Source organism: Castanea sativa, chromosome 3 (assembly GCF_040712315.1).
Source record: "Castanea sativa cultivar Marrone di Chiusa Pesio chromosome 3, ASM4071231v1".
NCBI classification, from domain to species: domain Eukaryota; kingdom Viridiplantae; phylum Streptophyta; class Magnoliopsida; order Fagales; family Fagaceae; genus Castanea; species Castanea sativa.
Window position 1 is genome coordinate 56,606,025 of NC_134015.1, and position 25,877 is coordinate 56,631,901.

Sequence of the window (25,877 nt, forward strand, 5' to 3'; positions counted from 1 at the left end):
TTTCTAGACTTCTTTTTTTGTTTAGTCAATTTGTTGAATCAAAATTCATTGTATAGTTTTTTTAGGTTGATTTTTTTTTTTAACACATTGTTTCCCGTTAAAAAAAACACACACAAAGACATTGTTTTACACACACACACACAAATTGACGAAGTAGCACTTTCCTCCTTTATGTTTGGGGTAGTTTCATTCCCCCCTAAACTAAAGTTGAATAATTTTCTCCTTATAATTTCTAAAATATTCCATTGTGCAATGTCAAAAATACTCCTACTAAATTTTAATGTCCCAAAAAATTTCTTCATATATCTTGAATTTTACGTGATATACTGGTAGTCATACTTGGAAAGTTAGAATAATGATATATGGTATTTTATTTGTTACTAGAGAACACTAATTTATTAGGTTTAAATCTTCAAGACTTATTATTTTATCTAAAAGAAACTTTTATGACAGATGTCTCTTGTTATTTTGTTCTTTTTAAAAAAAAATTTTCCTGGTTAAAATGGTGTTCATTAAAAAGAAGTAAGCTAAACACCGTAGGTAGACTCATAAAATAAGATGATAAAGAATTAAGTATGAATAACAAAATCTTCATTGTAGATAATTGCAAGTATTTAATTTGATGAAGATCTTCAAAATAATTATAGCATATATCATCATTCATTGCGAAAATTTAAATATTATGGAATGATGATGACATTCATTATCATTCTTTGTAACATTTTTTAAATAGGAAATATTACATTTAGTAAATAGGTTCTAAGAAATTGTCATAGTAAAATAAATATTCAAATAGCTATTTTAAATTTAAGTACATGACTTCATACTTTTTCAACAACAAAAATTTATATTAATTTTCTCATTAAAGGGGCAGCACGTGCCTTGCATGTGCAACCCACACTATTATATAAAGTGTCAATGCCTCTATCTATGGAGTTTTGGCTTGGTTTAGTCAATTTTTTTTTGTCTCTTTTCTAAACCAAATCAATGTGCTTTGTTTTGAAAAAGCAGAAAGTCATGATTTAACAAAACAAAACTTTATATAGGTCGAGTAGATACATTCTACAGCATTTTTGGTCTTTGGTGAGCATAAACTCACCGTTTCAAGAGAGTTGGCCTTCATTTTTTTTTTTAATTATTTTTTAAAGCATATCACCACCCATACCAGTTTTCTTGTTCATTTAAGTTTTTCCTTTTTAAAATATTTATATGAGGTGATAGTGATAGAGTGTTTTGGTTTAAGAGTTGTTCAATCTCCACGGTTACACTTGTCTTCTTCTCCCTTTTTTGTTGTAATATCATCCTTTGAACTTGCTTATATAATAAAAATAAAATATTGACACAATAAATTGCAACAATACTTTCACAATTATTGAGGTGTTATTTCTTTATATGTCAAAATAAAATAATATCATATCATATTGGAACCAATCACAACTACAAATAAAGGTATTGTGAAAAAAAATGCTACATCCAAAATATTTTTCACAATATTTTCATAACAAATCTTAGGTGGTAAATTGCTATTCTAATTTAAACTTACCAATGAAATTACATTTTTTTTTCCACCAATAACAACTCATAACAACCTGCTACTTATGATTTGTAATGAAAATATTGTTGACTTAGCATTTCTTTTGTGAAAATGTTAAGACATCTTTTTGTCGTCACAATATTTTCAAAACTGCTTAGGTGTAATTTCTTTACAAGTTAAAGTAAAATCTATCAAAGTTATAAAGGTATTATGAAAATGTTGTATCATTCTTTGTGATTTTAGAAATTTTTTTTTTTATCAGTCAATTTTTGTTGAACCAAAATTCATTGTTTCACATACAGTTTTCTTGGGTTGAATTTTTGTACTTTTTTTATTTTTTTTATTGCACCATTTTAAGTAAAAACACATAGTTTAACACACACACACACACACACACAAACAAACAAAAACAGAAACTTAGGATTAAAACACTTTTCATCTCTTTATGTTTAGGGTAGTTCACAATTCCTTATTTAAACTTTAAAATCAAGTAATTTACTCACGTATTTTTAGTTTTAGATGGTAGTAATGCTTAGAAAGTTGGAATGGTAATATAAGGTTTTTTTTTTATTTGTTACTTAGAGAACATCAATTTTCTAGGTTTAAATCTCTAAAATTTATTATTTATCTAATGGAAAATTTGATGACATATGCTTTTTTTCTTTTCTTTTCTTGCCTAAAATGGGCATTCATTAAAAACAAATTAAGCTAAAGATTGCACCTAAACTCATGTAGAACGATAAAGAAGAAAGTATAAATGACAAAATTTTCATTGGGTATGGATGAAGGTATTTGATGAAGAGTTTTAATTGTAGCATATGACATCATTCATTATGAAAAATTAAATATTGTGACAAGATTTTAGCAAAACCCAATTGCTTATTGTTGGAAGATGATTATATTCGTTATCATTCTTAGAATTTTTTAGTAAGTGGATATCTCCTTTAGAAAATAGGTATCAAAATTCTTATACAAATGAGATTAACTTTGTATGACATTTTTTTTTATGTATATAGTTTCATACTTCTTCAAGAGGTAGCACATGCCACCCACACTAGTGTATAGTAGATTTTATTTGCTCTAAAGGCAATGTTTAAGGTTTTTTAGGTGCTTTATTAAATAATATATTTTTAAAAAAATAAAGTTAACTTATACACGTATATCCATAAAAAGCATATGTAATCCTAGTGAACTCGTACGTATAAACTAATTAATTAAGGGCATTTTTTAGGCAACCATTTTAGAAAAAATTTTACGAAAAAAAGTAATTAATATTTTTGATAGATTGGTCTATTTTCATAAAAGTGGTATCAAAACTTTCCTAAAATGGTATATTAACAATTGTCCTAAGGGCATCCATTAACATGACTCATTAATAATTAACAAGTGATTTTTTCTTTATTGAAAAGTGTATATTACAACTTGGGATTCAGATCCTCTAGATTTCCTAGGGTACTCTACCAATAAATTTCCTTAAATCCTAACAACTCTTTAATGATTTAATGGTCTAGATTCTGCTATGTCAGCATTCCACTAACGATATTCTTAAAATAATAAAATAATGTTGCAAACAAAATAATTAAGATTATTGTCAGTGGAATGACGACATAGTAGAATCTAAACCATTAAATCATTATAGAATGGTTAAGATTTAAGGAAATTTATTTGATAGAGTACTCTAGAAAATTTAGATGATCTGAATCTTACAGCTCATAATTGAGCATTTATTATATCCTTAACATGTGCATTCATTACCAAGACCATTTATTTAATTAGATTAAATTCTATAAGGCTGTGTTGTAAAATCCATGTTTTACCTCTCCAATTCCAACATGTCACATTATCTTATTACATATTTAAGAATAAGCACAACAATACTCAAAGCAACTCTAATACCCATATATAAATCCAACCAAATTAGGAGTTTATTGAAATGTTATTAGGTATAATAGGATGTATTGAATTTTAAGTAAAATGATAATGTGGCAATCTCTTATTAGATAATGTAAAACATGGGTTTTACACCCCATGTTTACCAAATTCAGACTCATAATTTAATTGGTAAGTTGTGTTGAAATATTTACTCTCGATCATTGGCTTTTGCACCATTCATGTGTTTTTGTATTGTAATAGACCCAATCAAGAATAATCTCAAATTTTATATGAGTTAGATGTGAAAAACTCAATAAATTTTGCAATGTTTGTAACAAGATTTTATTTCCAAACAGCCACAATATTTGTATAAGAAAAATGATGCATATATATATGTGTGTGTGTGTGTATCCAAAAAAAACTATATCTCTACTGATGCCACTTTTATTATGCCTCAAACATAATACATCATATCAACAAAACAACTGTGAGAAATATTATATATCTTTGAGCATTGAAGGGTAATAAAAATGAACATGATGGATCTACGTGGCATGTGACGACACAAGAGTGACGGATTGATAGTTGACAGCCAAGGAGCTCGGATCCATAGTGGACGGACAGATACAACGCAGTAGTCATTGGTTCCAAGAATCCCTAAAGTAGGATTTACACTTTATGATTAAGTCTGATGTGGCTTTGCTTGATCTCGATGCGAACGTGTATAAGAAGAATTCTTGCGTCACACATTTAGCTTTGATCAAAGGACTCCTACAAGGAAAAGAACTTCAGCAGGTATGTAAAAGGAAAAGAGTTCCAATTCTATAAGGAAAAGGACTTCATGGTCAAGGCACGGATGTTAACCCTACACTACTATAAATACCATAAAACCCTCACAAATCAAGGTACGCATTGTTGACTCAACTCTGGCAATCTAGGGTTGTAAAAAAGTTCTAACTTGACCTTCGAAGGGTTTTTGGCCGGCACCACATCAGTGCTCTCTGTTAGGTCTTCTCATTTCGTTTTGTAGGTATTGTTTCAATTTGAGAGTGCGTGCAGCTTATTGGTGATTTTTTGGCATCATCAAGCATATTGATTTCAATATGAGAAATTTTAAAGCTCCCAAAAGTTTTTTTCTATAAAACACATTTTTGTTAATTTTTTTTTTTATGTTTGAAATTAAACGTATCAATTTATAAAATTAATATAGGAAAATTTGAAATTCAACCCCTTCACATTACAACAACCTGATAATCTACAAGACTATAAGACTTGAGAGTTGGGTTGAGTTTAATTAATTATTATTTTTTTATTAGTCAATAGTTACAATGGGATAGGGGTAATTTGATTGTGAAGGTCTTAATTCAAAATATAAGTGTTAAAGGTTACTTCAATTAAAACATTATCAACTTTGGATTTCTAGTAGTTTAATTGGTTAAGTTCTTCAATGATAGTTTGCCTTTGTGATGATTGATTTAGAGTTTTTTTTTTGAACTCAAGTCGGCTTAAAATTTTTATTAATTTATGGAAAATGGTTTACTTTTGTAGTATTCTTTATATACGGAAGTCTGCCCAATCCTCAATGTTTTTTTGTCATTGCAAAAAGATTTTAGCACAAATGCATGAATGGATTTATTATTTTGTATAACAGTTCTATAAAAATTTCTTTTTAAATAAGATTAATTCAATGGTAGAGTAAAAAAAAAATAAAAAAATTGGGGTGCCAATTAGTAAATTTATTTTATATATTTTTCTATAAAAATTACAAGGGGATGAGTGAATTTTTAAACCCATAGTCCCTCCGACTTTTGCTTTAAAAAAGTGATTTACCTCTATGTAAAAGAGATTTTTTTATGTAAACGTTAAACATATTACCATCTCCAACGCATGAGCCACCTTATTTACAATGTTTACGAACCACCTAAATGGCCATTGTAAGGTCACGATTTGCACCCAAACCCAACAGTGGGAAAGGGATAGGCTCAAAAAACCCAATACAATGAAATCTGTAGAGAATAAGCTTGAAATCTAGGTTCTAGTGATGTTGGATAACAAAAATGATGGGCTAGATCACCACATCACATACAATGAACTGTTTGTGTAACAGAAATTCTCCTCTGACACAAGCCAAGGAAGATTTGTATTATCTTTCCCTCTTAAAATGGATTACAATTATGGATGGTGGTGTGTATAGTGTTTTCTCGCTTTTTTCTCCGATCCCCATCCCTGAATGCCTTTCTCTTCCTTTTATATTATCCTCATCTTGCTCTCCATCTTCTATGTATGGATCAGATCACCGATTTAGATACTTGTCCCATCAACCACCCTCCTGAAGTTTTCAAACAATAGCTGTAAGGCTGATCACCACTGTTCAGATGTCACTTCCTCATTAATGTGGCCAGAGAGGTAGGTGCAGAGCCTTTAATACGATGGTAGCAGCTTTCTCTAAGATATTTCCCATCCGTTTTTCCTCTCTATAGCCTTGTGAAACATATCTTCATCCATAAGACCTTCTAGAATATCCTTTTAATCACCATGGCGTATCATATGACCTTCACTTCACTTAGCCGAGGAGACACCCCTCTTCGGACTATTTCCACCAGCTTCTCTCGCACCAATTTGCTCGTGGGTTTTTAAGTTTGATATTGTTATTACTACCAAACCCTCCTCGGACAAGTAAATACGCTTGGGTCAGGCACAAGGCCCAAGAACATGCCCTGGACCTTTTGTCCTCACAACTACTATACTAAGGTCTCAAAACATCCCTATTCAGAGTTGATATTTTTATAGAGTAATGCTACAAATACAAAAAAATTTACAATAATTGAATTGACAAGTTTTTACTAATTTTTATTTGGGTCCACAATTAATGTCACTTTTTAATTTACCACTAATAATCTGTCATATTAGCATATTTGCACTTTTTTTATATATTAAAATTTTCATGTCTATAGACTTTCTCTTTTATATAATAATAATGGGTAAAATATAGTTAACACCCGAGATCCAAAACTTTTCAAAATTGACCAATAATTAACGATTTAGGGATCAAGTTAGATTTATGAGCCAATTAGTCGATTTTACCCCATAATAATTGCACAAAATATCCCTCACATATATATAGGGTAGACCCTACAAACGTGGACCCGTCTATCCTATATGAAAGGAGTGTTGTAATTAGTAACCATTATAAGAAAAAAAATAGTCATCCTTTTAATTGAAACCTTGAATTTCTCTGTAAAAACATAAAGATGAAAATACAATGTTGGTCCCTGAAATTTGTTTATCTTTTGGTCTCTTAAGTTTCGAGTGAGCGCTATTAGTTCTTGAAGTTTAAAAAATGAGTATTATTGGTCCTTCCATTAACTTCCTTTAAATTCTTGCTTATGTGTTTAACGGAACATTGACATGACACTTATTTTTTCCCCTGTGACAACTTATTTTTTATGAAAAATCACACATGTAATTAAAATCCAAACTCGCTTCTTTTCCCCAATTTAAACCCAAATCCGGAAGACCTTTTTAACTGACTACCTTTTCAAAATGAAATCATACACGATTGAGATGGAACACACATAGGAGCGGCAAATGCACCGTCACGTCCACAAAGGTCTCAGTGGATGTGCTCTCTTTGATTTATTTGGTATTTGCCTTACTGTTTTTAGCTTCCCAAGTGATAAATTCCATTTGGTATTCATTTTTTCAATGAGGGCTATAAAACTGCCAAATGGTTTTTCTCTCTTAGATTGATTTCAAAACTACTTTCTTTTTTTTAATTATGTTCCCCTTTACAAGTATTGGGCATAAATCATAATATAGCTATGAATGAAGACTTTCCATTGTATGCTACCAGATCAGATCAAGGGACTGAATTGTTTGAAAAATATGCTGTTTGAAATTGATGAACAGGTCAAAGACACACAATAGACAAGCTTAAGGACCAACATTGTATTTTCACCTAATAGAAATTCCCAGCCACACCATTTTTGCAATATTGTGCGTACACCATTTATCAATTCGAAATCCAGAGAACGAGAGATGGAAAGAGAGATGGAAAGAGCTGAGCCTTCGTTTTTCTTCCAATTCCAAATTCCATGGACCCACACCAAATTCCCACACAAACTAAAGACTCTGTTTTCAACTTCCATAAATTTCACAATGCACAAATTTTATTACTGGATACATGTCCTAGGCTATAAGCTATTAGCACATTGCACAAATTTTATTCTTAATTCATAATTTATTGACAGAGTTTATCTAAATCTGCTTCAGCCACTTTATACAATCTAAAAAGGATAAATTAACCCACAAAGCACAAATACAGATCAAACAGATTATAGAACATACAACACAAAAGACCCCAAAAAAAAGGTGTTATGAAATTAAAGATGCACCAAATTAAAGAAATTGCAAAGCATAAGCAGTTGGGAAATTGGAAACAATGTTTATAGCACATTGCACAAATTTTTCTTCTTAATTAATAATTTATTGACATAGTTGATCTAAATCTGCTTTGGCCACTTTATACAATCTAATAGCTAAATTAAACCCACAAAGCACAAACATAGAACAAACAGATTATAGAACATTTCAACACAAAAGACCCACAAAAAAAAAACACAGAAACAAGGTGGTTATGAAATTAAAGATACACCAAATTGAAGAAACTACAAAGCATAAACAGTTGGGAAATTGGAATTTAAATGCTTATTTCTTCAAGAAACCTTGAGCCATCTGGAAGTAATCCCCATACCCACTTTCAGAATGGCCTTCACTTTCATGACCACCACCAGCAGAGTGTGGTTTTGAGTGTGTGGTTATGGAATGGGATTGGGAGGAGGAGTGGCCATCTGAGGTTAGGCAAATATCCTCAGCATCCTCATCAGTTATAGTTGGGCAGTCTAAGTGTGAGTTAAGTGCATACCTTCCAAGGACAATTTGCCTATGTTCCCCTAGGCCACTACCATATGAGTTTTGTTAGTCATTTGGGTCCTTGTCCCCCACAATATATATATATATATATATATATATATATATATATATATATATATATATATATATATATGTTAATTAATTGATTTTACTCGTGTGCTAGATAAATTAACGATTACTTTCAAATATGCGCTCACTCTTTCTCCACTTCTCATGGTGTACCATAAACTCTCTTTTTAATTACTTATTTTCCGCAAAATTATGTTTGCTTATTCCATAAAACACAAATGACAAAACACCCAAAGTTTTGAATGACTTACTAAAACTCCTTTATATTATTGTAAGTGTAAACTATTCACCATATGTGAAAATAAGTTATAAATTACTCACGTGATGATACATGTCCATGTTTATTAGAGCTGCATTTTCACATAAACACATAACACAATACAATACCAAGGCCTAGCAAAAATAAATATCAAGTAAGAGTTTTGTTACACTCATCATTCCTAGGGATTAAGTATTACCCAATTAATGGCTTACACGTAAATCAATATCCGGCAGAGGATCAAGTGTTACACTAATTGTTAGGATAGTTACATGTTTTATGGGAAAACTGTGTGGGAGATTTTGTATATTTTCCCAAAGAATAATTAAAAATTTATTTTAATATGTGATTAATGTGTGAAGAATGAAAAAAACTTAGGTGCTCTAGGAGCATATAAGAATTAACCACACAAATTATACCATTTCAATATGTGTTGTAAAATAGTTTTTATTGTTTCACATCCAAGTATCCAACCATTTCATATCATGTCCACGTTCTATCACATCCAAAATTCAGATATATAACATGAAAATGTGAACATTATATATGTGAAACATTTCACACGCCTGAATCAACACGAATATAAGTAGTCACTCGTAGATAAGTAGTCAGGGTACATGTACCCTCCAAAACAGAGAAAAATTAATGGATACATGTCCTAGGCTAGATCATCCAATACAGCACTGCAATTTGAGATAAGAGCTTGAGAGTAAAGATACACATTGGGTTTATAGGCTATAAGCTATAGCAAATTGCACACATTTTATTCTTAATTAATAATTTCTTGACAGAGTAGATCTAAGTCTCTGCTTCAGCCACATTACAATTTAAAAGCTAAACACAGAACAAACATTCTGAAGAACATACAACACAAGATTAAAAAAAAACACACACACACACACATAGAAAGTTAGAAACACACAGAAACAAGGGTGTCATAATATTAGAGATACAACTGCAAAGCATAAGCAGTTGGGAAATTGGAATTCAACTGTTCATTTCTTCAAGAAACCTTGAGCCATCTTCAAGTAGTCCCCAGCCCCACTTTCAGTATTGCCTTCAATTTCATGATCACCACCACCTGCTGCTGAGTGTGGTTCTGAGTCAGTGGTGGTGGTGGTGGTGGTGGTGGTGGAATGGGATTGGGATTTGGAGGAGGGGTTGCCATATTGGTCGAGATAAGTCTCAGCCTTTTCCACATACTTGCCATAGCTCGTTTGTTCCAACTTTCCATAGCTAGAGGCGGCTTCCAAAAGATCACCAGCTGCTCCAGCTACCCTGGTCTTGTCAACTTTGTCAGCTCCCTGGCTAATAGTGGTTTGGCCTGCCTCAGCTAACACCTTGGCACTGGCCATGAGCTCAGCGTTTGATGGTTGGTGGTGTTGGTTTTGGTTTTGGTCATTCTTTTCTTCAGGGAGGCGAGTCTCAGAAGAAGTGTTGGATTTCTTCTGAAGATCTGAAAGAAAGTTCATTGTGTTTGTGAGAGAATCTGAATGAATTGGAAGAGGGTTTGCTTTGTAAACAGTTGCTGGAGATAAGAAGAAAATGAAGATTTGAACTAGTCTGTTGGGGTATATAAAGGAGGTTGCGGCTCATGATGTTCCACTCAGTGATGCCTTTTCCTTCTCATCAGCATGGACCGCATGGTTAGCGTGTTCTTCACAGCTTCACTCGTTTCATCCACGCCGGCCACACCTTTGCTAACTGCCCACTTTGTCAGTGATCATTTATGCCGATATGACGACATGAGAGTAGCTACTTATCACGATTATAGCAAAAAAAAATGTGTAATAATTTTTATTACTAGATTTTTTTTTTCTTTATGCATAATCCCAACCACATATCTAAGATCTTATGATGTTATGAAAAAGTTTTGCTAGCATTTTTATTTTTATTTTTTTTATTTAAGGTTTTTACTTTTTTTTTAAGAATGTTAGAAGGAAATGTTATTATATACCTCATATCTATTTATATTTTTATTAACTATATAAAAAGTGTCAATGTCTATATCTACCTTGCTTTGGTTTGGTTTAGTAAAGTTTTTGTTTCCTTTCTATGCCAAATCAATGTGCTTTGTTTTGAAAAAACAAAAAGTCACCATTTAACAAAACCAAACTTGATATAGAGTAGAGACATTTCTACAGTATTTTTGGCCTTTGGTGAGCATAAACTCACCGTTTCAAGGGAGCTGGCCCTCTTGTTTTTTAATTTTTTTTTTTTAAACGTATCACTATCCATACCCCTTTTTTTAAAATTTCATTTCAGTTTTTCTTTTTTTAAACATTTATATGTGGTGATAGTGATAGAGTCTTTTGGTTTAGTAAATTTTTTGTTTCCTTTCTATGCCAAATCAATGTGCTTTGGTTCAGTTTCTCCGATAGTCAAACCAGGACTTGAACCGATGGTATCGAGTCTTCACGCCAGTGACCTGCAGCCGACCAAACCACCGCTTAGATCGGGCGGTTATCGGGTCGGAGAGTGTCGAGGCGGGCAGGTGCTGGACAGCCCTAGTTACACTTGCCTTCTTCTCCCTTTTTTTGGTGGTAATATCATCCGTTGAACTTGCTTATATAATAATAATAAAATGTTAACACAACAAATTGCCACAATATTTTCACAATTATTGAAATATTAATTCTTTATATCTCAAAATAAAATAATAAAATATCATATTGGAACTAATCACAACTAAAAATAAAGGTACTCTGAAAAAAAGTGTCACATCCACAACATTTTTCATAATATTTTCATAACAAATCTTAGATGGTAAATTGTCATTCTAATTTAAACTTACTAAGCAAATTACCCCCATGTAAAAGAGATATTGCAGGTCAACGTTACACATATTACCATCTCCAACGCATGAGCCACCTTATTCACAATCTTTACAAACCACGTAAATGGCTACTATACTAAGGTCTCAAAACATCCCCATTCTGAGTCGGTATTTTTATAAAGTATTGCTATGTATATAAAAAATTCTACAATAGTTGAATTGACAAATTTTTACCAATTTTTATTTGAGTCCACAATTAATGTCACTTTTTAATTTACCACTAATAATCTACCACATTAGCATATTTGAATTTTTTATATTAAAACTTTCATGTCTATAGACTTTCTCTTTTATATAATAATAATGGGTAAAATACAGTTAACACCCGAGATCCAAAACTTTTCAAAATTGACCAATAATTAACGATTTATGGACCAAGTTAGATTTATGAGCCAATTAGTCGATTTTGCCCTATAATAATTGCACAAATATCCCTCACTTATATATAGGGTAGACCCTATAAACATGGATCCATCCATCCTATATGAAAGGAGTGTTGTAATTAGTAATTGTTACAAGAAAAAAAAAAATAGTCATCCTTTTGACTGAAATCTTGAATTTCTTTGTAAAAACAGAAGGACGAAAATACAATGTTGGTCCCTAAAATTTGTCTATATTTTGGTTCCTTAAATTTCGAGTGAGCGCTATTAGTTCTTGATGTTTAAAAAATGAGCGTTATTGGTCATTCTATTAACTTCCGTTAAATTCTTGCTTCTATGTCTAACGAAACATTGACATGACAATTATTTTTTCCCGTGGCAACTTATTTTTATTAAAAAATCACACATGTATTTAAAATCCAAACTCACTTCTTTTCCCCAATTTAAACCCAAATCCAGAAGACCTTCGTAGTTGACTACTTTTTAAAAATAAAATCATACACGATTGAGATGGAACACATTGTAGACGACTAAATTTCTTAGTTCGAAATAAATCAAACAAGTAAAATAGTTTTACAAATGCGAATTTGTATTGATAAATGTGTGGTACAATTCTCTGTAATTACAAAAAAGTGGTCCTCTGATTCGATCTCCTTGAAAGATTTATTGATTGGAATTGTGGTAATGTGATTTTGATTTGAACATAAGATATTCTTCAATTTGGCTGAGGAATGGATCAAAGATCTTTGAAACGGAATTACAATGAATCTCTAGCTATGAGCTTGTTAGAAATTCTTTGTTCTTCGTGTTCTTCGTGTGTTCTTCGTGTTCTTCGTGTTTGAAGGTTTGTGGTGGAAGTTCTTCGGTGCTTTAGAGGCTTGATTCCGTAGAGCTTCGTTGATTTATGGTTTGTTAAGGTTTCTGGAGGCTTTTGAGCTTGATTCCAGTGAACTTTGAGATCTGGACGAGTAGTTTGGATGATTTTGCTTCGAATGTTGTCTGTATTCGAGGTTGAAGTTCTTGAAATTCTTGAAGGCTTTGGGGTTTGATTCTGGCAGAGCTTCTGGATTTCTGAACTCAAGATATCTTCTTCCTTCTCTGTGTCTGTGTCCTCCTAAATGTCTTAGGAAGGCTTCTATTTATAGGAGTTTAGGGGTAGGTGAGCGACATGTGGCGGAGTCTGATTGGTGACACTTGTCACAGCTTGATTGGTCTGCTTATGTCATCGCTTACACGTGCAGGGCTGCTTGTGTCATCGCTTACACATGCTGATGCAGTTTCATGCCTTTATTTCAATGACACTTGGCAAATTTCTATTGGAATCCGAATAGTGATAGCAAAACCTAGCAGCAGTACGTGGCGCCTTGTAATTGGCTATATCTTGTGGACTTGGTAGTATGATGTGTCAGCTTGTGATATGTCGGGAATTTTCCCTCTCTACACACACAGAGGAGCGGCAAACGAACTGTCACGTCCACAAAGGTCTCAATGGATATGCTTTCTTTGAATTTATTTGATATTTGCCTTACCCGTTTTTAACTTCCCAAGTCGTAAATTCCATTTGGTATTCGTTTTTCAACAAGGGCTATAAAACTGTCAAATGGTTGTTCTCTCTTAGATTGATTTCAAAACTACTTTTTTTTATTTACAAGTATTGGGCACAAATCATAATATACTAGTTATTAACTAAGACTTTTCATTGTATGCTACCAGATCAGACCAAGGGACTGAATTGTTTAAATAATATGCTGTTTGAAATTGATGACCGGACTAAGGACGCACAATAGATAAACTGAGGGACCAACATGGTATTTTCACCTAACAGAAATTCCCAACCACACCATTTCTGCAATATTGTGCCTACACCATTTATCGGTTAGAAATCCAGAGAACGAGAACGAGAGATGGAAAGAGCTTATCCTTTGTTTTTCTTCCAATTCCAAATCCCATGGACCCACACCAAATTCCCACACAAACTAAAGACTCTGTTTTCAATTTCCATAAATTTCACATTGCACAAATTTTATTACTGGATACATGTCCTAGGCTATAAGCTATAGCACATTGCACAAATTTTATTCTTAATTAATAATTTATTAACAGAGTTGATCTAAATCTGCTTCAGCTACTTTATACAATCTAAAAAGGATAAATTAACCCACAAAGCACAAATACAGATCAAACAGATTATAGAACATACAACACAAAAGACCCAAAAAAGAAAAAGGTGTTATGAAATTAAAGATGCACCAAATTAAAGAAATTGCAAAGCATAAGCAGTTGGGAAATTGGAATCAGTGTTTATAGCACATTGCACAAAATTTATTCTTAATTAATAATTTATTGACAGACTTGATCTAGATCTGCTTCAGCCACTTTATACAATCTAAAAGCTAAATTAAACCCACAAAGCACAAATACAGAACAAACCAGATTATAGATCATTCAACACAAGATACAAATACAGCAAATTGAAGAAATTACAAAGCATAAGCAGTTGGGGAAATTGGAATTCAAATGCTTATTTCTTCAAGAAACCTTGAGCCATCTTGAAGTAATCCCCATACCCACTTTCAGAATGGCCTTCACTTTCATGACCACCATCAGCAGAGTGTGGTTTTGAGTGTGTGGTGGTGGAATGGGAGGAGGAGTGGCTGGTGGTGGTGGTGGTGGAGGAATGGGATTGGGAGGAGGAGTGGCCATATTGGTGGAGATAAGTCTCAGCCTGTTCCACATACTTGCCAAAGCTCTTTTCTTCCAACTTTCCATAGCTAGAGGCAGCTGCCAAAAGATCACCAGCTGCTGCAGCTACCCTGGCCTTGTCAAGCTTGTCAGTTTCATGGCTAAAAGTGGATTGGGCTGCCCCAGCTAAATACTTGGCACTGGCCATGAGCTCAGAGTTTGATGGCTGGTGGTGTTGGTGTTGGTTTTGGTGCTGGTTTTGGTTTTGGTGTTGCTCATGCTTTTCAGGCTGGTGACTGCCAGAAGAACTCTTGGCTTTCTTTTGAAGATCTGAAAGAAAGTCCATTGCTTGATTGGTAGAATCTGAATGAATTGAAGAGGTTTTGGCTGTAGTGGTTGGACTTAGAGATAAAGAAGATAACGAAGACTTGACCTCTTTCTGTTGGTGGATAGAAAAGGTAGGTTGCAACTCGAGGAAGCTTTTTCTTTTCAACTATATGTGGTTGGCGTGTTCCTTCGCAGCTTCACTCGTTTGATCCACGTGGGTCACACGTTTCCTAACTGACCCACTTTGTCTGTGATAGCCTAATCAATAATATTTGTTCCGTGATTCTTGGACCATAAATTATTTTACAATTTTTCATCACAATTACGACGTGATAGGTTAGGAGTAATTTGCTATCCCTACGTATGGATCTACACTTTTTCTTCACCACTCAAATTTGTGGTAAAAAATTGTATAATAATTTGTGTTACTAGATTTTTTTTTTTTTTTGCACAACCTGCACATATCTAAGATCTTATGAAATTATGAAAAAAAAATTGCGAGCATTTTTTTAAAAAAAACGAATGTTGGTATTACATAAGGTTTTTTTAAGTGCTTTATTAAATAATATTTTTGAAAATTTAAATCAAATTATACTTTTTTTTTATACAAGATAAAATTATACTCTAGCCTAATTTAAGTGTAAATATATGTAGAACTCCATTCTAAAAACATGAACTCCAACCCTTACCCTTCACACCCCACAAGTTTCTATACTTATAGAGTAACCTCCGCACCTCCCAATTATTAACAAGTGTTTTTTTTCATTGAAAAATGTACACTACAACTCATATTTCAGCATTTGTTATATCTTTAACATGTGCTCCTTGGGACATTTATTATTATTATTATTTATCAATTTGATATTGAGAGCTACCCACCCTTGGTGGATAGGGGTGCCCTTTAATCCAAGGACATGGGTGCCACCATACCAACCGACAATTGTTATTATTCAATTAGTACATTGTGTTGAAATATTTATTCTTTTTTTTTAGAGAGTTTTAACATGTTGCTTCCGTTTCTAATGATAACTTTTTATCATCAAACCAAAACACCAATTAGTTTTTGGTATAGGCGGGGATTGAACCTCAGATCTTTTATACAACCATTAGAGACTTTACCAGTTGAGCTAATGAAATATTTATTCTTTTTTTTTTGTTGAGAAAATGAAATATTTATTCTTGATCATAAGCTTTTGCACACCATTCATATGTTTTTGTATTGTAATAGATCCAATCAAGAATTATCTCAAATATGAGTAAGATGTGAAAAACTCAATAAATTTTGCAATGTTTCTAACAAGATTGTATTTCCAAACAACCATAATCTATGTATAATAAAAATTATGCATATATCCGACAAAAAAAAAAAAATCTCTTTACTGATGCCACTTTTATTATGCATCAATCATAATACATCATATCAACAAAACAACTGTGAGAAATATTATATATCTTTGAAAACGTTGGTTTCAATATGAGAAATTTTAAAGCTCCCATAAATTTTTCTATAAAACACATTTTGTTAATTATTTTGATTGATGTTTAAAAGTAAATGTATCAATTTATAAAATTAATATTGGAATTTTTTTTTGATAAGTAGGAAAATTTGGAATTACCCTAACTTATGTTTCAACAACTCAATAATGTCTTCAAATCTACGGGACTATAAGACTTGAGAGTTCAATTAAGTTTTTTTTTTTTTTTTGATAATTCAATAAATATAATGAGATAAGGGGAATTTGATTATGAAGGTCTTCATTCTAAATATTTAAAAGAGTTTCAGTTGAAGTTGCTTAAATTAAAGCATTATCAACTTTGGATTTCTAGTAGTTTAATTGGTTAAGTATTTTTATTTAGCTTACAAGCTTGGGCTAGGCTAGATAATGATAGTTTGCCTTGTGATGATTTATTGAGAGTTTTTTTTTTTTAATTCAAGTTGACTTAAAATTTTATTAATTCAAGAAAAATGGTTTACATTTATAGTATTTTTTTTATATACGGAAGTTTCCCTCATACACAAAGTTTTTTAGTCATTGCCAAAAGCTTTTAGCACAAATGCATGAATGGATTTATTATTTTGTGTAACAGTTTTATAAAAATTTATTTGTATATAATATAAATTCAATGGCAGAGTTAAAAAAATAGGGTGCCAATTAGTAAATTTATTTTAAATATATTTTTCTATAAAAATTACAAGGAGGTGAGGGAATTTTTAAAAGTCAAGGCCCTATGACCCCCTCCTTTTGCTGGTGGATGGATCCCATAAATACGTGAACCACCACCATGTAAGAGAGATATATCATGTAAACATTACACGCAATACCATCTCCGATGTAGGAGCCACCTAATTTACAATCTCTATGAACCACCTATATGGCTACATGACTAAGTTCTTAAAAAAAATAATCATTCTGAGTTGGTATTGTTTTCTATAGAATAATGCTACAAAAAAAAAAGTCTACCAGAGTTGAATTGACAAGTATTTACTCATTTTTATTTGGGCCTACAATTGACATTGCTATTTAATTTACCACTAATAATCTGTCACATTAGAATATTTTTTAAAAAAAATTCTACCAATTTTTATTATTATTTATATCTAAAGACTTTCACACTCTTGAGGTTTGGATTAATGCCCATCAAGTCCAAAACTTTTCAAAATTGACCAATAAACAACGGTTTAGAGGAAAAGCTAGATTTAAGGGCCAAGTTAGTCAATTTTAATAAGTCTTAAGCCTACTTAGTAGTAGTCAAACCCTTAAAGATATTAACTATACTTTAATACCATCTCCAATGTAGGAGCCACCTAATTTACAATCTCTACGAACCACCTATATGGCTACATGACTAAGTTCTCAAAAAAATTATCAATCTGAGTTGGTATTGTTTTTTTATAGAATAATGCTACATAAACAAAAAATTCCACAAGAGTTGAATTGACAAGTATTTACTCATTTTTATTTGGGCCTACAATTGACATTGCTATTTAATCTACCACTAATAATCTATCACATTAGCATATTTAAAAAAAATTTCTACCAATTTTTTTTTTTTTTTATATCTAAAGACTTTCACACTCTTGAGGTTGGATTAAAGCCCGTCAAACCCAAAACTTTTCAAATTTGACTAATAAACAACGGTGTAGAGAAAAAGCTAGGTTAAAGGGCCAAGTTAGTCAATTTTAAAAAGTCTTAAGCCTACTTAGTAGTAGTCAAACCCTTAAGGATATTAACTATACTTTATCCTATAATAATTGCACACAATATTCCTCTTTAATATGAGAAATTATTATGTTTATTGGGAGGATTGCTAACATGGTCTTCCTTGACCTCTTAACTAATAAAATACTATTATTTATGCAAATATGACATCATCTGATAATTTTTTATTTTTTATTCCTTATAATGATTAAGAAACTCACTCACACATTTACATAAATGACATGGTCTCATTAATTGGGAAGATCACGTCAACAATCCTCCCAATGAACCTAAAAATTTCTCTTCTAATATGTGGTAGACCCCCACAAACGTGGACCCGTCCATCCTACATGAAACGAGTGTTGTAATTAGTAACCATTAACCCAAAAAAAAATATCCTCCTTTTTATCTTGATTGGAGGTGGACCTTCTTGACCTCCAATCAATAAAATACTATTACTTATGCAAATGTGACATCACCTGATATTTTTTTATTTTTTATTTTTTATACTGATTAAGAAACTTAGTCAAACATTTGCATAAATTACATGAGTCTCATTGATTAGAAAGACTATGTTAGCAATCCTCCCAATAAACCTAATAATAATCTCTCCACTAATATGGGATTAACTTCACTCCATCACACATTTACATAGATAACATAATCTTATTGATTAGAAATGTCATATTAGCAATCCTTTTAGTAGACCTAATAATTTCTCCACCAATACATGATAGACCCCGCAAATGTCGACCTGTCCGTCCTATGTGAAAGGATTGTTTTAATTAGTAACTGTCGACATGGGGAAAAAATCCTCCTTTGAATCTTCTTCTTCTTCTTCTTTTTTTCTTTTTTCATTATTATTATTATTATTTATATGGGATTCCTCCTTTGAATCTTGGTTGGGGGTATCTTGGCAAAACCGTAATTTTATTATTTTAATAGTTATACTAATACAATTCATTTTTGACTGAAAACCTTGAATTTCTCTGTAAAAACAGAAATTCCCAACTGGCAGAGGAACTATAAATCGGCACGACACCGTTTCTGCAACATTGTGCGCACTCCCACACCACAACACCGTTTATCGGGTTCGGTTTCGAAATCCCAGAGAGAACACCAGAACCAGAACCAGAACCAGAACACAGAACCAGAGAGATATGGAAGGAGCCGATCCTTCCTTTTTCCAAATCCAATTCCAAATCCCACTCCAAATTCCCACACAAACCGAGAACAAAGGTAACCAAAACGAAAACAAAGATTCTGTTTTTCCCAATTTCCATGGAATTTCACTTTCCCCCTTTCCCTTCAATTCTCTTTTTCACGATTCTAATTTCTGATTCCTGAATTATATAAGTATGTGAGTGTGATTATGAAATCAAGGAAATAAGGGAGAATTTGAATTTTGATATATATATATATAAGGTGAATTGTAATTACCAATTAAAAGATTCAAATTTGTGTTTGGTCGAGTTTTGTTTAGTGTCATTGTTTAGATATATAAGGATGCGTGTGTGATTACCAATACAATTAGTAGAAAGATAAAAATTTGTGTTCATCATATCTCACTCATTAAGGCCCCATTTGTTGCTGTTATTAATCAATAGTTTTCGGTGTTTAAACAAACATTTCACGTACTTTTACGCACTTTTTTTCACCCGCTCAAGCAATGTGACTAGAAATCTCTTAGCAAACAGGGCCCCTAAGTTATGTTAGTTGATGTTAGTGTGTGTGTATAATATATATGCGTGTATAATGAAAGGGAAATTCTTTACTTATAGGGAAAAAAAAAATTAAGCTCTTATATGGATTGATGAGGAAACTCAAAGTCGTGTGTTATCAGGCGGCATGTAATTCCTTAAGAGAGTTTTTGTATTAGTTGTTTTGTTTGTGTAGCAGGGGTTGGAAAAAAAAAGGTCAAAATGTGTTTGGTATATGTTTGTCTATGTATCTGTGGCCAATTATTGAATTAGGATTGTTTTTCTGTAAACTTGTGGTAAACAGTTTAGCGGTTAGATGAACAATAAGTTGTAATTCTATTAAGAGTAATCCGGTTTTTATGATGGGGTCTTTTAATTTTATTTGTTTGCATCTAAATATGCCATGTGAAACGGGTTGTGAAATTTGCATATAAAAGAATATTCAAAAATTAGAGCCAAGGATTTTTCTACTTGTCATTCACATCACTGTTTTTTTGGGCAGACTCTTGTGTCATTCACATTTTATGCCACACTTGCTATAAATCCCCCTTAACTAAGTTGAAACTTGCACTTGTAGGAGTATGTAGTTGATGATTCAATTCACTTTGGAACAAATGAAAATGTAGCTTATCTCGTTTTTTTTTGCAACTGAAAGTTTTATTTGTATCTCTATGTGTCCTTGTTTTTAGACTTTGTTTACTATCACATTACATAGAAGGCTATTGACTTTTTAAATATGGACTATGTTTACAGGTTTGATGTGAGCAACATGAGCTGTTTATAATTTAACCTGGAGGAGAAATCTTTGAGGCTAAAGTTCATGGCATAGTGGTTCTTTCACAGGAGAATGTCCAACTCTGCAATTGTAGCAGTTAAAGCTCTTATCTAATCAGACCTTTTTCTTCCGTCATGATGTGGAAATTTGCCTCAAATGCCATTGCAAGTATTGGACTGAAGAAAAACTCAGGGAAAAACTTGGTAGAGTCAAGTCGAGCTTCTCAAGACTGCTCAGATGATGAGGTGTGTTCGAATGCTAGCCGAGACGAAGGACTGGAATGCCCAATATGCTGGGAATCTTTCAACATTGTTGAGAATGTGCCCTATGTCTTATGGTGTGGTCACACTCTCTGCAAGAATTGTGTCCTAGGGCTTCAATTGGCTGTCTTGAAATTCCCTACTCAACAAATTAAGATTCCATACTTTGTTTCCTGTCCATGGTGCCACTTGATGTCATTCCGGCTGGTTTGCAATGGAAATTTAAAGTTCCCTCGCAAGAACTTCTTTCTTCTATGGATGGTTGAGAGCTTGAATGGTGATCGGTCAAAGTCTGCTTTTTCCGGTGCGGAAAATCAATCAATGATGTCTCCAAGATGCAATTCTGCTCTTGGAAATCAAGCTACCAATGGTAACCCTAGAAGGGCCCCTCCTCATTGCCCTGGACATCTAGGGTCTGGCAATGATAATGGTAGTAGTAATGTGGAGAGACGCCAATTTTCCCTTCATAAATCTCTGGATTTCTTCATTCACTTTACATCCAAGTTCCCTTTGGTCATCATATTTCTTCTGATTGCCTTTTCTGTAGTACCTGGCTGTGCAGTCATTTTGGCCATCTACTTCATACTCACAGTTGTGTTTGCTATCCCATCTTTCTTGGTATTGTATTTCGCATACCCTACTTTGGAGAGGCTGGTAAGAGAAATAACCACATGAGATGTAGTTGGTTACTTGCCTCAGTAAACCCTGAAAAACTTGTACTGGCAACTTTTCTTTTCTAAAATCACCCCACTGCTTTGCATCTGAAACTGGTCAGTCTACTACTCCACTTTCTGGCAGTTTGACAGTTCAATGTTGTGAGGCTATTCAGATTGTCCTATGGTTTTGTGATGCTGTAGAAAGCTTCTAAGAGGCATGGTTTTGTATTGAATTTGTAAGTTTTGAGTTTCAGTTGTCAGTGATTAAATACCACTGTTCAATAGAAGTGGAGAACCAATTGTTATGAACTTGAATGTGCATAAAAATATATTTCCCAAGTGTGCTTCTGGTGGTGAATCTGTTGATTTCTGAAATTTTTGTTACTTCTTTGAGTATAGTCTTGGTTTAATGCAAGCTTAAATGACTGTTTTTCAATCTTTAATCTGCTAGACAAATGGACCAACTTTCTGTTAAAATCAGACTCTGTTCCAAGAACAACATTTAAAAAATAGAGAAAGAAAAGGAAAAGGTCTTTTGAAGTGTAGCATATTGATATTCTCCTATTGTTGTTTGTATACAACTAAACTACACAAGAGTCTCTGGGTGATCATTTTTCTTCAATTTGCTTTGATCTTGTCCTGAAAATGGAATTAATTATTGGTGTGGGTGCTGAAGCATCTCAGATATGAGAGTAATGTTCTTCTTTTGCCATACACTAGGCCAGCAGTGGTTGTTAATCATTGCCTATGATAGCTCTCGGCAGCTATTGATCTATATGGATTCATATTTTTATTTTCTTTTTAAAATACATACAAGTATTTTGGGAGAGTGCATATGATGCTTTATATAGGGAAGCTTTTTATAAGATTTTCTATCTCTAGATGACCTCTATTTTGTATAGATATCCTTTAATTTTGTTAAAAGCTTGACTAATAATCATGGTTGCATGAATTTGGTACTAAATAAGAAAAAAAAAATTCCTTTTAATAGTTGTTAGAAAAAAGATATTTTCAAGAATCTCGACATCACTAGAGATTTTTTGTTGTCCATGAATGACATAATGCTGTAATCATGGATTAGTAAATTAGAATCTGTGTAATTAATAGATGCAGTATATTACTTCAACTCCTAGAGGTGACTCTTTGATATGGAATGACCAATCTTATAAAGAAGTTTCCAGTGTATTACAATTGCCACTTTGAGTTAGTTAAGAAATTTTGAAATAAATAATTACATTTGTAGAACTTCAAAGATTGCCTTTGTCCCTGAAAAACCAGGTAAACTGGTCAAATTTATAAGCAGAGACATGTCTTAGGAACTTTCCCTGTAGTTCTAATTATGTTTGCCTTTTCTTTTGCCTTTAACTCTTCATTCTTTCGCCTTTCTTCTGCCTGCGCTTTTGCTCCTCCTGAAACCTGGTTAATATATTCCATCTCAGTGCGAAATTTTTCTAAAGCTTTTAGTCTTCTTCGTTCCACTTCACTCTGCATCCAAGAAGAGATTATCAGACCCTATTTATTCTTTTTGAATTAACTAATGAAAAGATAATGAAGAAAAACCTCTGTATGATCTAGTCGGCGTCTGGCTTTTGCTTTCTTCTTTTCCTCCCAGGAAAGTATTGTGGAATTCATCTTCTCGTACCTGAAACTCTTTCTGTTAGTGTTCATATTTTTTATTGCTTCTAACATATAGGCATTGCAGCAAAAATTTCAGCACATAATTTTATTTTTTATTTTTATTTTTATTTTTTGCTTGGATGTCATGTCTACCATACAATCTTGATAACTCAGGATGATTTGTTTCATATTCACTTTGGCTTTAAATTTTATAGTTCAGTAGACCACTCTCAAAGTGAATAAGTACCGTTCTTTTATCTTAGCCAACTCAGCTTTCTCCCAAGCTTCTGCATCTGTTCCTTCTGCTCTAAATCTCATTGGACTCTGCCCTTTGGAGTCAGTTGGTGGGATTTCAGCTCTCATTGAACTCTGCCTTCGAGTTTCATTTGGTGGGATTTCAGCTCTCATTGAACTCTGCCTTTGAGTTTCAGTTGGTGGCATTCCTAGATTAATGGTGGCAGGCAGATCAGGTTTTGGTGCTGCAGTTTCAGGTTGTATACTGTCAGTTTTTTTCAAGTGCTCACCAAAAGATGGAGACTTTTTCATTGAAGGGGCAGGCCCTATGGACTTTTGCTTTTGGGGTGTCTTTCCAGTTGCTGCAGCAGTTTCTGGCACCTTGGTATCTTTGCCTTCAGGAAGTCTCATTGAAGTTTCACCTAATAAAAACCATCTCATAAACTTTTGTTTGAAATAATATGATCAGGTACTCATAGATAATCGGCAGTTCTCATGCCTTGCATCTTTACCTGAGAATCGCTTGGATGCTCTACCAGGTTCTAGCGCTGAACGTGTTGTATCCTCCTTTTTGCTCTTGCCTCTGATAAAAGAGGTTTCAGGGCGTTCAGTTGTCTTTTTCTGATCTGGGATGCCTGGTTCTTCAAGTGTGGCGATGGCAAATGTAGCAGCTGCCACTGCAGTTGCATGGTCTAGCATGTTGCTTGAATCATAATCCTGACTCATTTGCCGGTTGAACTGTCTCTGGAACCAGTTCTGAGATTTCTTCTTTTCTGTAAAACACACCAGTAAGGTTTCTGATTGTTGCCTCATCCATATATGTCACCCTTCATCATATATATATTTATTTTACCTTTGAAACTTTGAGTATGTTGAGGTGGTATTCTTCCATCCCTGATGCTGCCAGCCTCTTCTGTCTGTTGGCGTTGTGTGCCAGAAAATCTCCCCCTAATAGAAGTGGTTACTTATTTACATTTGAAGCTTTTCAACCTACACAACTAATGAGAATTACGTGCATTTGGCTAGCTTATTTGTTTAAAAAGGAGATAAAGGTGACTTTGAGCAAATAACCTAGCTTCTGATAAACAAGCTGGTTTATTTGTTTTAAGTCACTTTTTATTTTACCTTTATGCAAATAAGCTTACAGCAAAAAAATGCTGCCAAATTCAATAGCATAATCGGATAAGGGGTAACATAATTAGATAAAGACCACGCGTCAGGAAGTAAAGGGCATTAGTCCAAATCTTCCCTTTCATTAGGACAAAACTTATAGAAAAATTATTTAACTATCATAAATTGTAACATTTATTATAAACCCAAATGAGTGATGATGATGGTGAGAGAGTTACATTTGTGATAATTCAGAAGGTAGAAATCCATATGAGCGGATTTTTAGAATATCTCATATATCTTCAAGAATTTATTTCTTAAAAATTTCAAAAGCTTCTCAACATAATTTCAAATAATCTCACTTGCCTATATGGTGATTAAAAATATCTCAACATCTTCTGGAATTCAGTTCTTAAAAATTTTAACAGCAGCTCAACATATTTATAAATAATCTTAATTTCCTATATGGTGATAAATTCCAAAGAATCATGTCTTAAAAATGTAAAGGCAATGATGTTTTTTTTTTCCCTTTGTGTGTTGGCATATACATAGAGACGCAAGGCTTGCAATTTTTTTTCCCCCTATAGTAAATGGAATGGGGATTTGAACCTCAGTTCTCCTTACTAGAAGAATCAAGTAATGTCATTAAGCTACAAAACTCTTAAAGATGTAAAACGTGCACGTGCAACAAGCCTTTCGGCTATATCTACATAAACTGTTAAAAGTATTTCATAGTTAAGAACCAGAGTTACCTTAGTTGTTTGACCAAAGAATCCATGGTTTAAGAGAAAGCCTGTTCTGGAACTTCTGCTTCAGCGATGATTTGCAATCCATGGCTTTGGGGTTTATTTGAAGGAGAAGCATGCTAAAAGAGAGAGATGCTTGTGAAGGTTGGTCTTAGGCTGTGCCATTAGTGCAGGTAGGCAAGCAAAGTTGGGAATGCTTGCATGTCACGCTTGGTTTTGAATCTCAATGACCTTTTGAGTGAAGAAAAGTATTGTTTCTTATCCTTGATGCTTAACTTTCAATGTGGAAAGCCGTTAATATATGGTCTTTACCCTTATCCTCATTTTTTTTTACCTTTCAATGTGAAAACTTACATGATTGTTGTTACAAATATGCATAGCATGTAATCTACTCCACCAATCAGGACTGTCCAATCGTTGCGAAAACAAATCTGATTCTGTGTCGTGGCCTCAGTTCCCAAATGAGCAGTTATATTAGACATTCATGGTCTGAAAACTTTGATAAAAAGTAACCTTAATTTCCATTCAAAAATGAAAGTTATGGAGACAACATGCATATATAAAAGCTTTAGCTAGATTAGATTGTTCCCCTGCTCCCGCAAAGACAGGTTGGTAATTAAAGGACACCAAAAATAGACATCATTGTAGTGAATTTTAAAAGAATTAAAAGAAAGAAAGAAAAAACTAA

At 33.0% G+C, this 25,877-nt stretch overlaps 4 protein-coding genes across 5 annotated transcripts; 1 reads left to right on the plus strand and 3 right to left on the minus strand.

Annotated features, from left to right (window-relative positions):
* Positions 1-9,409: 9,409 nt before the first annotated feature.
* Positions 9,410-10,422, minus strand: LOC142627839 (nodulin-related protein 2-like). The gene has a single exon (XM_075801734.1). The coding sequence runs from the start codon at positions 10,136-10,138 to the stop codon at positions 9,662-9,664; it is 477 nt and encodes a 158-aa protein (XP_075657849.1). The 5' UTR covers positions 10,139-10,422; the 3' UTR covers positions 9,410-9,661.
* A 3,760-nt stretch (positions 10,423-14,182) lies between these two features.
* Positions 14,183-15,034, minus strand: LOC142627840 (nodulin-related protein 1-like). Its single transcript, XM_075801735.1, has one exon. The coding sequence runs from the start codon at positions 14,908-14,910 to the stop codon at positions 14,404-14,406; it is 507 nt and encodes a 168-aa protein (XP_075657850.1). The 5' UTR covers positions 14,911-15,034; the 3' UTR covers positions 14,183-14,403.
* Positions 15,035-20,550: 5,516 nt separating this feature from the next.
* LOC142629458 (uncharacterized) lies at positions 20,551-21,857 on the plus strand. Its single transcript, XM_075803451.1, has one exon. It carries the CDS (start codon positions 20,701-20,703, stop codon positions 21,499-21,501), a length of 801 nt encoding a protein of 266 aa, XP_075659566.1. The 5' UTR covers positions 20,551-20,700; the 3' UTR covers positions 21,502-21,857.
* Positions 21,858-22,568: 711 nt separating this feature from the next.
* LOC142629459 (uncharacterized) lies at positions 22,569-25,378 on the minus strand. 2 transcript variants are annotated; one of them, XM_075803453.1, is made up of 7 exons: positions 25,196-25,342; positions 24,187-24,281; positions 23,846-24,106; positions 23,624-23,755; positions 23,347-23,542; positions 23,043-23,124; positions 22,569-22,967 (listed from the first exon to the last, which is right to left on the minus strand). In XM_075803453.1, exons 1-7 carry the CDS (start codon positions 25,219-25,221, stop codon positions 22,776-22,778), a joined length of 984 nt encoding a protein of 327 aa, XP_075659568.1. In that variant the 5' UTR covers positions 25,222-25,342; the 3' UTR covers positions 22,569-22,775. The 2 variants fall into 2 exon arrangements, with proteins under 2 accessions (XP_075659568.1, XP_075659567.1); XM_075803452.1 differs by having other exon boundaries at positions 23,347-23,755; positions 25,196-25,378.
* Between the last annotated feature and the right edge of the window lie 499 nt (positions 25,379-25,877).

Coding starts and splice junctions, on each gene's coding strand:
- LOC142627839 (XM_075801734.1), bottom strand. CDS start 10,138: ATGAACTTTCTTTCAGATCTTCAGAAGAAATCCAACACTTCTTCTGAG.
- LOC142627840 (XM_075801735.1), bottom strand. CDS start 14,910: ATGGACTTTCTTTCAGATCTTCAAAAGAAAGCCAAGAGTTCTTCTGGC.
- LOC142629458 (XM_075803451.1), top strand. CDS start 20,701: ATGATGTGGAAATTTGCCTCAAATGCCATTGCAAGTATTGGACTGAAG.
- LOC142629459 (XM_075803452.1), bottom strand. CDS start 25,221: ATGGATTCTTTGGTCAAACAACTAAG. Junction 24,282..25,195: donor TCTTTGGTCAAACAACTAAG/GTAACTCTGGTT, acceptor CACTTCTATTAG/GGGGAGATTTTCTGGCACAC. Junction 23,756..23,845: donor AGCATCCAAGCGATTCTCAG/GTAAAGATGCAA, acceptor GGTTTTTATTAG/GTGAAACTTCAATGAGACTT.